Below are 12,488 nucleotides of genomic sequence, written 5' to 3' on the forward strand. Positions count from 1 at the left end.
CCCTCCCCAGACCAGATCGGCCTTCCTCACCTTGCAGAGCAAAGCCCATCGTCTCAGCCCAGCACCTGTTCCACCCATCTCCCCAGCCCCCTAAACTGTCACTCTCACCCCCTGAGGATCTGGGGCTCCAGCAACTCCGAGTTCCTGAGTTTTCCCCTTAAGCCCACCCCGGGCCCTCTCCACACCTCTGTTCACACAGCTGCCTCTGCCTGAGCTGACCGTCCCTGCTGCCTCCCTCAAAGTTGGGCATAACATTCCCTGGTCTCCTAACGATGCCGCCTGTTCTCTCACTTGGAAGGAGCTCCCATCTCCGAACAAATTCACCTCCTCCTTCACTCCAGGCCTTTCTCTTGGTCTCCCCCAGTGACCTGGGATAGCTCTCAGGCTCCCTCACTGGGTGATGAGGGCAGAACCAGGAAAGGATGGACACCTGGGGGTGGAGGGAGGGAAGGCGTGAGAATTAATGGTCCACCAGGCTGCCAGCCCATGCTTCTCAAACCTTAATGTGAAGCCAGATCACTTGAGGAGATAGCAGAAAAACAAATCCTGAACCAGTCGGTCTGGGGTGGGGCTGAGTCTGCGTTTCTAACGAGCTCCCAGGTGATGCTGATGCTGCTGGACCCAGAGCCACTTTGAGCCACAAGGGCCTAGCCAACTGGATTGGCTGCGGGAAGGGAGGCCACCGGGAGCCCAGGTGTGAGTAGCCATCATCCGGGGTATAAGATGGCAGGGCTGGTGCCGCCCCGGAGTTACCAGTGGGAGTGGCTTCATCGGCATCATGGGGTCGCACTCTGGGCTCCTCATCTGTTTTCTGCTCTGGGGAAGCACGGAGCTCTGCAACCCCCAGCCTGTCTGGCAGGATGAAGCCCAGCAGTTCGTGCCATCGATGCCGCCTTCCGTGATGGTGGAGTGTCTGGAGGCCCAGCTGGTGGTCACTGTCAACAAGGACCTTTTCGGCACCGGGAAGCTCATCAGGCCTGCAGACCTCACCCTGGGCCCTGACAGCTGTGAGCCGCTGGTCTCTGCGGACACAGATACTGCGGTCAGGTTTGAGGTCGGGCTGCATGAGTGTGGCAATGGCATGCAGGTGAGGCTTCTCCCCCCAGCCCCCCTGCAGCGCTAGCTCCAGGGGGATGACATGGGAGGAGGTGGTCAGTGGTGGTAGGGAGTGTGGATGTAGAGCCCGTGGGAGGTGGGCCGAGGGTGGGGCAGCTGAGGCCTGAAGCTGGGCCTTGGTGGTGGTGGTGGGGGAGTTCATGCCTCTAGTTGCCGAAATTGGGTAGGTGGGGTGGAGTCCAGAGGTGGCGGTGCACTTTGGGCCAGGCCGGGCACCCCCATTCTGATTCCTGAGGATTTATGACCCCCGGAAGGAATCTAGGAGAGCTATAGCTGGTGTAGGGGGCGTGATACGATGCCCCGCGGGTAGCCCAGCCCTTGCTTGGGGCCCTAGACACATGTATGGAAGAGATGAACTTTGGCACCTCAGAAAGCCCAGAAGTCGTCACAGAAAAAGAATTCTGGCATCCCTCGCTCATGTTTAATGGCTTTGAAGCCTTGAACTAAATGCGGTGAGGGAGGGGGCAAAGGGCACTGTGGTCACCTATGTTGAAACAGGCTCCGAGTGGGTCCCGTGGGGGGCAGTCTCAAGTTGGGGGTCCGTAGGACGCATGTGCAGGAAGAGAGCTGAGTAATTCAGGCCAGATCCCTTCCAAGTAGAGGGGGAGGGGGACAGATCCTCAGATGACTGGATGGGGCCTTCCAGCACTGCAGGGCGGACTGGGCACAGCTGGTACACTGTTCCCTGGACTGACTCCCTGCTGCCCCTCAGAGATCTGTCCTCCCCGCTGTCATGCCCACCCTCCACCCACCTCACCCTGGACTCAGGTCTCAGCTTGGCTAGGGGCAAGTTCAGCTCCTGAAGTCCCCTTCTGGCACTGTGGTCTTAGTATGGTCCCCAGGGTCCCCCTTGAAGTCTCCTGCCCCTTGTTTTCTGGGGCGAGGGAAGGGCGGCAGAAGCTGCAGGAGTTATTTAAGGAATTATTCTAATTTAGTAATTCCCAATCTTTGGGCATTAGAATCACCTGGGGAGCATTTAAAACTCCTGAGTCCCATATCCCATATTAAATCCACACGGAAGTGGGGGCCAGACATCAGCATCTTTTAGAATCCCCAGGTGACTCTGACTGAGCACGGCTTGGAAACTCCTTTCCCCAGGGCAGTGTTCCCAGTCTCTCCTGATAAGAATCATGTGAGTGCTGGGAACGCCACCTGTGCTGTCCCTCAGGGCCCACGCTTGGTTTAGTGATGCTCTGCTGTCCTGAAATTCTTTCCTCTTGAATTGGGAGCCCCACATTTTCACTCTGCTCTGGGCCCCACAAATAGCAGCAGGTCCACGTGGGGCACTGGTTCATAGAAAGCTAGGACTCTCCTGTGAAGCGGGAGTGGTGAGGGCAGGCCCGGCAGCCGCCAGGGGCCCTTGGTGATGCAGACTGCCCCGGTAGCACCTCCTTGTGCTCTCCCTGCCTCAGGGAACCACTGAACCCGCTTCCCCTTCTGAAATGGGCTTGAGAATAAGTCAGAAGTGGGAGGGTGATTTAAGTGTTCACTGCTGTGGCAAAGAGTTAAAATTCTTGAAACTTTCTGGCTCCTTCCTGGGGACTTTCTTGGCTCCAAGCGTCCCCTGGGAAAGGAAACAGGGTGCATGGTGTTGGTGGGGGTGGCAGCCTGAGAAGGAAGCACATACCCGATGTCTGGTCATCAGACGCTGCTTGGGGGTGACACAGAGCTGATCTAGACCCCCGGTGGTGGTGTCACCATGCTGGGGTGAAGAGAGGTGCAAAGGTGGTTCCTGTCCAGCTTCTCCTGGGGTCAGTGGCAGAGCGGGCTTTGAACCCAGGGCCTGTGTTCTCTCCTCCACAAGTTACCGGCCCTCCCTGCCCCTTGCAAGGGTCGGGCACACCTGGGGCGGGTGGTGCCTGGTGGGATAAGGCCTCCCCTTTCCTTCAGGTGACCGAGGATGCCCTGGTGTACAGCACCTTTCTGCTCCACAACCCCCGCCCTGCGGAAAACCTGACCATCCTGAGGACTAACCACGCCGAGGTTCCCATCGAGTGCCGCTACCCCAGGTCCGTGTGGGACGGGCCTGTCGCTGCTCCGGTGCAGAGGTCCCTCGGCCAGCACATCAGCCTCCATCTAGAACCATGGCTGTGAGAAGGTGGAAGTGCTTGGGCTGTGGTCGCTGTCCCCAGTCCTGGTGGGCCTGTCCTCATGGCTGCAGCCGGTGCTGGATGGCCCACAGGCTGGGATGCTTTTTCCTAGCCCAGATACCTGAGGTGTGGTTCTCTCAGTAGATGGGTCACTTGGGGGGCCTCTTCCATGAGACTCAGCGGGGCAGGCACCTGGAGACATCTGCCTGCCCCAAGGGCCCTCCTGTCCTGGTACAGCTTCAGTGTCTCAATGGCCTGAGCCTCCACAGTTAACCTGGATGAGGGCAGATCTGGGTCTAGAAACCAAACCAACCTGAGATGTATTTGTGATTGTGCTGCAGCTTGGATGTCTCATGGCTGGGAGGGGTGGGCCCTTCACAGATGTTTGAGTTTGGGAGGTTCAGGGGCATTGGGAGGTTCAGGAACAGGCTCAGGCTTCAGGTGATGTTCAGCCACCTGGCTGGGCCACCGCTGAGGACCCTGCAATGAGGTAGCGGCGAGATCCCCTCCAACGTGGGGCCAGGCCAGGGAGCCCCAGGCCGGGTGGGCAGCTGCCGTTCTCTCCCAGGCAGGGCAACGTGAGCAGCTGGGCCATCCTGCCCACCTGGGTGCCCTTCAGGACCACGGTGTTCTCAGAGGAGAAGCTGGTTTTCTCTCTGCGCCTGATGGAGGGTGAGAAAGGAGGGCGGGCTGGCAGGGCAGCTGGCCGGGAGAGCTCTGGCCATCCATCACCCCGACTGTGCCTTTCAGAGGACTGGAGCGCCGACAAGATGACACCCACCTTCCAGCTGGGAGACAGAGCCCACCTCCAGGCCCAAGTCCACACTGGCAGCCACGTGCCACTGCGACTGTTCGTGGACCACTGTGTGGCCACGCCGACGCCGGACTGGAACACCTCTCCTTCTCACACCGTCGTGGATTTTCACGGGTGAGGCTGGGCTACCTTTCTGGGGAACTCTTGTGACATGACCTGACCTGTCACCTGCCTCAATCTCTAACTCCATTTTTTTGTTTGTTCTCCTCAAAGTTGTCTCGTGGATGGTCTCACCGATGCCTCGTCTGCTTTCAAAGCACCCAGACCTGGGCCAGAGACACTCCAGTTCACGGTGGACGTGTTCCATTTTGCTGATGACTCCAGAAACACGGTAACGGCTTTTAATAGCCTGGAATAAGGTTGAACGACGGGGTCAGGCTGACCAGTCTCACTAGCTGGTGCTGTCACTCACCTGCTGTCTCCTTTAAGCAGCGATTTGGCAGATCTGCACCGTCCTAGTTAACTCTGAAAACTTACCAAGTAGATAAAGCCATGCGCTCTAGTGAGATCTTTGAGAGATTGGGAGAAAACCCGTGGAGGGTGGAGAGAGTCAGGGATTCTAGAAACAGAACAAACTAGGAGAACAGGGACTCAGGAGATCGAGCCCCAACAACCACAGCACCTGGCGACCAGGTCAATGACTTTGTCCTCACCAAGGTCAGCAGGGCCAGAACCCCGATGGGTGGAGTAAGAGTTAAGAACAGATGTCGGCCTTCCTGGAGCTTTCTGGAAGGGCAAGGAGAGCAGCTATGACCTTTTCATACTAGGTAGCCTCTTGAACTTGAACTTGATCGTAGGCTAGACCAGTGACTTGTGGGAACCTGAGTGCATCAGCATCACCTGGAGGGCTCGTTGAAATTGACCGCTGGGCCCCACCCTCAGGGTTTGGTCCGGTAGGTTTGGAGGAGAGCCTAGAATCTGCATCCGCAACAAGTCTCTGGGCGCTGTGGATGTTTGAGAACTGCTCAGCTAGAAGCCCAGCTTGACACTAAGTAAGGGAAGGGTGGGGAGCTAAGACATGGACTGTGCCTGATGGCTGGGGCAGGAAGCACGGGTAGGGCTGGCCTCCAGCCAGAAAGTGCTGGTTAACTCTTACAAAGAAACATCCGAGTAGCTTTGAAATAAATTTCTCGACATAGGAATGGGGGGTTAGGGGAAGTTTGGAATAGCTGATCAGGCAGGATTAGTGATTAAAGGAGGGATTTTTCCAACTCTGGCTCTGAACTAACCCCCTGGAAAGGTCATCAAACTCCTGATACTTGTGTGTAGTCCCATATATTTTCACTTAATTGGGCTGGGACCTGGCATCAACTCTCCACTTTATTAAATCTTCAAACATGTGAAATGGGAAGAATTCTAGCACTAACAGCTATAAACAGCTCCATACCTACCACCGAGGTTCTACGAGTAGTATTGTACTACGTCTAGTCACTAGGCTGTCTTAGAAATGCATCAGAAGCCACTTAAGCTCCCTGGGGCTTCTAAGCAATTAAGTTTACAAACCACGAGCCAGAAGCTCACCAGCTAGGTGGCACTGAGGGGCGAGGAGCCGTGTGAAGGTGCAGACCGCGCTGATGCTACCTTATCCTGCCTTGCAGTTTGTTACAGAAGGTAGATAGGAGGGGCACAACTGAAGCTATGGGGAGGTGACCTGGAGCTTTCTGATGGCAGGTCCTGGGTTGAATGGGGCTGGAGACAAAGGACAGACTCGAAGTCCTGGTTTCCAAATCAGTGGCCTTGTGAGTCCTCGGGTAGAGGATCCTAGTTGGAGCAGGGGGTTGACTTGATTTCAGAGATGGTCCACTGGGGAGGAAGGAGGGTGAGGCTTCATGCAGGTGGTGGCCTTGACCCCGGGTGGAAACATGAGCTAGTATCTGCCTCTCCAAGGATTGGGGGTCCTTAAGACCAGGGGATGATCCTGATCGATGGAAAGAAGCCTGAGCTCTGGAAAGGCTCTCCCTCAACGTGGGCAGATGGCCTGGCCAACTGAGTCTGTTAGGACAGGGAGAAAGAAACCTTACCCTAATGCTAATGGGGAACCACTTTGGGCTCCCACTTTGCATCAGACATACGCACTGGGAAGAAGCTGAAGGTCAAAGCCGTTCCCTTCCTGGGATAAAGACCCTAAAGGACCAGGAAGCCCTTCTGCAGTGGGGCAGATAGAAGGCTGGCAGCCAGAAGTGCCTCTTGGCTCGTTCAAGTTTCCGAAATGGTTTCCCTGCTGGTGCTGTTGGCCACTAGGTGGTGGCCGAGGCTTGCGGTTCTGCAGAAGGCTTCAGAAAAGGCGGTAAAACATCAGTGCCTTCTTAGGTTTGGCAGTGTTGACACCCTAGACTATGAAGGAGGGCCTATAGCTGTGGGTGCTTCTGCCAGGGGGACCCAGGCTGACCTGAGCTCTGGCTTTATCCAGATTCCACCTACTCCAGCTGGTCAGGTGGAATTTCAGTTCCTTTGGGCTGGATCCCTGTCCCTGAGGTTCTGACTTAATGGGCCTGGGGCATTGGACATGCTAAGTGATGGATAGGTTTGGAAAGAGCTTAGACCAACAAGGATGATGGGTTCCAAATGAGAATCCAGTTTGCTACTTGCTTTAAACTTGTGGGCAAGTTAACCTTTGAACCTCCATTGTCCCATCTGTAAAGTGAGGTTCTGTAACCTCAGGGGTTAAGGGTTCTATAAGAACTGGCTTACTAGTCATTGCTTGGCCTAGAATGCCACCTCGTAACAGCTTTTATTTCCAGATATATATCACCTGCCATCTGAAGGTCACTCCAGCTGACCGAATCCCGGACCAACTGAACAAAGCCTGTTCCTTCAGCAAGTCCTCCAATAGGTGAGAAGACCAGCTTGGACATGACGGGGTAGAAAACCTAGCCGGCCACCCTCATGTTTATTCCTCGCCATGTGCGCCCCTCTGGCAAACTGCTTCCAGCTGGCCACACGGCTGTCTGATGCTCTGATCTTTCCCTCTCAGATGGTCCCCGGTAGAAGGCCCTGCTGATATCTGTCAATGCTGTAACGAAGGGCGCTGTGGCATTCCAGGCCGTTCCAGGAGGCTGTCCCGCCTGGAGGGACAGTCTGTTTCCCGCAGTCGCAGGCACGGTAGGTCTCAGGAGGGCCCCAGCCTCAGGATGCCCTTTCCTCCATCTAGGGTACCTGTTGTCACTTCCAACAGGTGACATTCTTCTCCCTTGTCCCCCATTAAAGGCTGCTTTACCCCTAGGGGGATACAGTCCCAGGACTAAGAGGCTCCAAGCCCTCACCCCCATGTTGGCCAAGGCCATTGTGCAGTCACCCTGGAGGTCTGATGCATCATCAGGGAGGGGGTGGGAGAGAAGAATGCAGTTGTCAGAACAAAACCTACTAGGTGAGCCCACTGAGCAGAGCACTCCTCACCTGATTCCTGGCTGGGGACGGACGTGACCCTTGGATGTCTTGTCTTTCAGTGACAGAAGAAGCAGATGTCACAGTGGGGCCACTGATTTTCCTGGGAAAGACGAGTGACTACGGCATGGGAGGGTCGACCTCCTCTCCCACCTCTGTGACGCTGGGTGTGGGCCTGGCCGCTGTGCTGTCCCTGACCTTGGCTACCATTGTCCTGGCTGTCACCAGGCGGCGTCGGGCCGCTTCCCACTCTGTGATATGCCCTGTGTCTGCTTCACAATAAAAGAAGAAAGTGACCTCTGGGGTGTGGCACAGTGATTAGACAGGGGTGAATCGGGAGTGGCTATGTTGGGGCAGGGGACAAACCATGAGTGTCATGGGTTCAAATGGTGAAATCTAAGTACTGTTGGGCCTTTAGTGAGTCTATACTGTGGAGAGGCCAGATTGGTCTGAAGGCAAGCCTGAATTTTCCTGGGTTGGGGCATCGTGTCCTTCCTCGGGCCAGGGCTGGGTTCCCCAGGGGCAGCTGTAATCCCATGTCTCCAAGGAGGCCAAGATGAGAAGGGTTGGGGGCTTAAGTGGGATGGGCCCTGCCAGCCCCACTTCTAGGCTGGCAAAGGATCCTGTGTCTCTGGGCCCTGGTGGTCTGATTCTGGGGATGGGGCAGGGGGAAAGGACTTCTGGTCCCCTTCTTAATGGCAGCAAGCAGAAAGCCACATGTCTATGCACTAGAAGCCTAAAAGCCAGAAGCGATGGTCTAGGGCAGTGGTCTGGGCGGTGGTTACCTTGGACCTGAAGCTGCTATTGAGAGCCCTCCGGGGGAGGAGCGTGCCGTGGCCAAGCCACTAGCTGAGGTGGGTGCTTTAAGGCTTCCTGTCACTGAGGGGAGCTGCCTATGGCCCCCCCACATAAGCTGCTGTGATTGCCACAGCCGCTGGGAGTGCCCAGCAAGGGAATGGTGCCTCCAAGGGAGGTGGCTACGCTCCCTCTGCTGAGGGCACTGTGGGCTGGCCCTGAGCTGGCTCCAATTTCACGGCTGTGTGACTCACTCTCACTGGGTGAGGATCACCTTCACTGGAATCTCAGCCTGGCTAGTTACCTGCCCAGAGCCTGAGGCTGGTGCCTGCTGGCCGGGTCTGTTACGTATAAACTGCTTGGGACCAAAGGGCACTTACACAAAACCTTGCTCTGGATGTGTTTGATTTCGGGGTCTCAGAAGTATAGGAAGGCCTAGGTCCTTGCCCCTCCAAGTGTAGTTTTGTGACCAGCTTTGAGCATCACCTGGGGATTTGTAGGAAGGGCAGAGTTCGGGGCCCATCCCAGACCTAAGAATCTGCATCTTAACAAAACCCCCAGCTGATTCTGATGTGTGACATGCACTGGGCTAGAGGATTTGCATGAGGAAGGAGTCCTGCTCCTCCAGCAGGTGTGCTGTATGTAAGGGAGTAAAAGACTGGGGGTTGGAGGAGTGGGCTTCCCAGAGGTGATGCTCCTGGAGCAAATCCTCCAAGAACAAGCAGGTCCTAGCTGGGCAAAAGGGGGAAGGTGGGTGTGAAGGAAGAGAGGATGGGGAGAGCCTGTGCCCTGGGGGAACGGAGGGCCTCAATGTCCAGTAAGGCAGGGGATGGAGAGGGCAGCCTTGTAGAGCTGATGGAAAAAAAGCCACTGGAGGGCTGAGTGCCATGGATGGACCATCCCTGTTGGAGATCAACGGAGTAGCAGAGGATGGCTACTGGCTTCCTGCCACTGCCAGCTTGGCAGGTCATTTCATCTGTAAGCTAGGACTGTCAGGAGGTTGAGTAAGAGCCTTTGATGGAATCCTGGGCCCTGCAGTGGGGCTCCCAGGCCAGATGGCCCGTCTCACATCCCACCCAGCTCTACCCCTGCCCGAGCCTGTTTCCTTCTGCTTAGAATCATCCCGTTCTCAACTTCACAGTATGGTGAGGATTCTATATGACACTTGGTATGCAGCGTGTGTTCAGAGCTGCTCTGTAAGTAAAGTCTACTCCCCGGACCCCCTGCGGGACCATCCCTGCTGCAAACACCCATCTGTGACTTGCCCTCATGTTCCTTGGTGTTGCAACATCTTGGGAACTCATCTCTCATTCAACTTCAGCTGTCCTCAGCAGAAAGAGGAAGTGGCCGGGTCTGGTGGGGGCAGGAAGTGTGCCAAGGATGTGAACTTGAGTGTCAGCACCCCCATTTCCAGGCGAGCCTCAACACAGCATGAGGTTGGCCCCGGGCTGGGCGGAGAGGCAGCCTCCAGCAGTAACGCAGAGGACCCTGACCTGCCTTCCTGCCTCAAGGTCGAGCTTCAGTGGCAAGGGAAGGGAAGGCGGTGGGCATTGAGGGTTGTCCATCTCCACTTGCTTGGGCCACCTCTTTCCCTGGTGTTTGGGGAAGCTTCCTATTATATCCTGTGAAACTCGGTGAATCAACACTTTGAGGGTTTAAAACTTCATCCGAAGTCACACAGCACATCCTGTGGGCTCCAAGTGCGCCCTGCTGGCCTTCCTAGGAAACCCCACACTCCACCCACATAGATCAGGCTGAAGCCCCAGCCCACGGGTGTTCCTCAATGATAAGTTTAAAAAAACAGTTTAATCTTAAAACTTTGCCTTCCTGGTAGTCAGGGGGAAAAGGGAGATGAGGTATCTTAAAGAACAATGAAGAAAAAAGTAAAACCATCATACAAACACAAAATAAAAAGGTATCAAAGATCTTGATTTAACTCATTCATTAAGGGAAACTGCAAGATGGAAACAACTGGTTCAAAGGAGAATCCAGAAAACAGATTTACAAAGGCAATCAGAAATGCAGACATGAATTTGCTGAGAGGCGAAAGTGGCTTCCACAGACAGAAATCAATTGCATCTCTTTGGAGAAGAATTACTTGTATTACTATTGGTTTTGTAAAATACCTTAGCCCAAGACAAGGAAAGGCACAGACTCATAAAATCAGATCCTCTAGAAAGGTGCGAGAGAACACCTAGTAATCCTTTTGCCCATTTTAAAGTCTTCCACCATTTTCCCTGACAGGTGTGAGATTTCTCAGGAATTTTTATCAATGGATTCTAAGCAGCTCTGGGGAGCTAACGGAAGTTTCCAGGGGGAGGCTGGATATTACCAGAAAGAGAACAGAGTGTCTCCCACGGGACCACCTGCCCCTCAATCTTCAGGCTAGGATGCCTGGCTTGTCCACACACCACAACCAATCCCTTCTCTTAAGCAACTCAGATCCCAGATGACTGTTAAAAACAAAATTCAAGTGAGTAAATGTAAAGATCTTACTGGCTTCATTCAATGACTCATGCATTGGGCAGCATCCCATCCAGCGAGGAGAAAGGACCTCCAAAGAACTGTACAAAGTGAAAGCATTTTATAAGCAGACAGGGGCAGGAAAAGGAAGTTTCTAGCAAAGAGTGAATTATTTCAGGCAAGGTTACCTTCCTATGGGGGATGGAAAGGGTCTATGGGGAGGATTACTTCACTAGCGGTGGCCCAGTAATTCCAGATTGACTGGTTATCTTTCTGGGGGAGGCTGAAACTGCAGTTAGATATTAAGTCTTGGTTGCTGACGTGGGGCTTAGCACAGATGACTCCATTTTGGGCCTATTGTCTAATTTTTTTTTTAATACCAGGGTGCCAGAGCATTAATTTACAATAAGAACAGTAACTGAGGGGTAGGGGCTAGGGGTCAAGTGTGATTGCTTAGATTTAAAACAAATTTCTCCAACGAGTTAACTGGGAGTATACATCTGTTATTTCAGACTGGCACCAAGGGAATTAGTAAGAAGGATGAGGCAGTTTAAATCATGTTCCAAGGTCCCGGGACTTACATAAGACGATGCTTTCAGGGGAGACTGCTTCCCTCCTCATGGCTGTAAGGCCACCGTGTTTTTGCTGGCTGTGTAGGTCACACCTGGGTCCTGAGCGAGCCCCGTCGCCTAGAGATGCCAGGTGCTGGCTATTAATCAGAAATAATGAGCAAGGCAGCTGTGGCTTCTAATCAGATGAGCCCTCCAGAGTGTCAGATGGAGGCCAATTAGCTGAGGCACCAAGCAACAGAATTCTGCCTTTCCAAGCAAAACATCAGAAAGTGCTCGAGCCCCTCAGCAGCCACGCTGAGCTTCAGTGTCTTGCCTTTTCTCAGGTTTACACTGATCTTTCCTTGTTCCAGAGTGAGCTGGGGGCTGGTTCCAGGACTGAAACCCTTGGAAGCAGGAAACCTTAACACCTGGAGTGGAGTTGAAGGACTTTATTTTTTAATCTGAGTTCCTTTGGCCACCACCACTCCCCCTCCTCCCATGGCCAAAATCGACTTCTTTCTGGGGCCACATCATTCTTTCTCAGTTGCTTGGGAGCCCTCAAAGGCCTGAGGGTGGCACAAATGCTGAACGTTGAGATCTCAAATAAAAAAAGGCCTCCCTTCTGAGCAGATGATTTAGGACAGAGCCTCCACCAGAAATATTTCAGCTCCCATAAGGCATACCTAACCTACCCTACTGTGTGTGTGTTGGGGGGTATTCTTATAATTTTCTAACAGAAAAAAATAGCATAAATACATAATATATAAAATTAAAATCCTCATCTCATCCCCTACCTTCTTGGAGCATCTTAGGTTTCCTCCCAGAAAATTTCTATGCCTACAAGCCTATGTGTCCATCAAAACACACACACATACACACACACATAAATAGGTGTCCTTTCTAGTCTAGCCTCTGCTCTGAAAGTTCCTTTTTTACTTAACAATATATCTTGGCCATCAGTTTCATCAGCACCTGTGGGTCTGCCTCATTTTTTTTTTAAATCTTGTTTGTTTGTTTTTGAGGGGAGATAATTAGGTTTATTTACCTACTTATTTTTTAATGGAGGTTCTAGGGATTGAACCCAGGACCTCAAGCATGCTAAGCATGGACTATACCCTCCCCCTCTTCCTCCTTCTTTCTACCTAGTGTTCCAGGACTACTTAACCAGCCCCCTTCTCCTGGGTTTGTTGTTTCTGATCCTTTGCTATGTGTATTGGCTTAAAGTTCATTCTGCAAGTGGCCAATCCTGTTTCCCTCATTTCGAGTTTCCTGAGG

General features: G+C 53.5%; 1 protein-coding gene across 2 annotated transcripts; it reads left to right on the forward strand.

The window, feature by feature from the left end:
- The first annotated feature begins 489 nt into the window (after nucleotides 1-489).
- On the forward strand, nucleotides 490-7,700 carry ZP3 (zona pellucida glycoprotein 3). 2 transcript variants are annotated; one of them, XM_064478624.1, is made up of 9 exons: nucleotides 491-696; nucleotides 860-1,087; nucleotides 3,007-3,125; nucleotides 3,775-3,878; nucleotides 3,957-4,134; nucleotides 4,234-4,351; nucleotides 6,762-6,853; nucleotides 6,995-7,122; nucleotides 7,467-7,700. In XM_064478624.1, exons 2-9 carry the CDS (start codon nucleotides 887-889, stop codon nucleotides 7,685-7,687), a joined length of 1,161 nt encoding a protein of 386 aa, XP_064334694.1. In that variant the 5' UTR covers nucleotides 491-696; nucleotides 860-886; the 3' UTR covers nucleotides 7,688-7,700. The 2 variants fall into 2 exon arrangements, with proteins under 2 accessions (XP_010979034.3, XP_064334694.1); XM_010980732.3 differs by having other exon boundaries at nucleotides 490-1,087.
- Nucleotides 7,701-12,488: the final 4,788 nt, after the last annotated feature.

Source organism: Camelus dromedarius, chromosome 24, assembly GCF_036321535.1.
Source record: "Camelus dromedarius isolate mCamDro1 chromosome 24, mCamDro1.pat, whole genome shotgun sequence".
NCBI lineage: Eukaryota > Metazoa > Chordata > Mammalia > Artiodactyla > Camelidae > Camelus > Camelus dromedarius.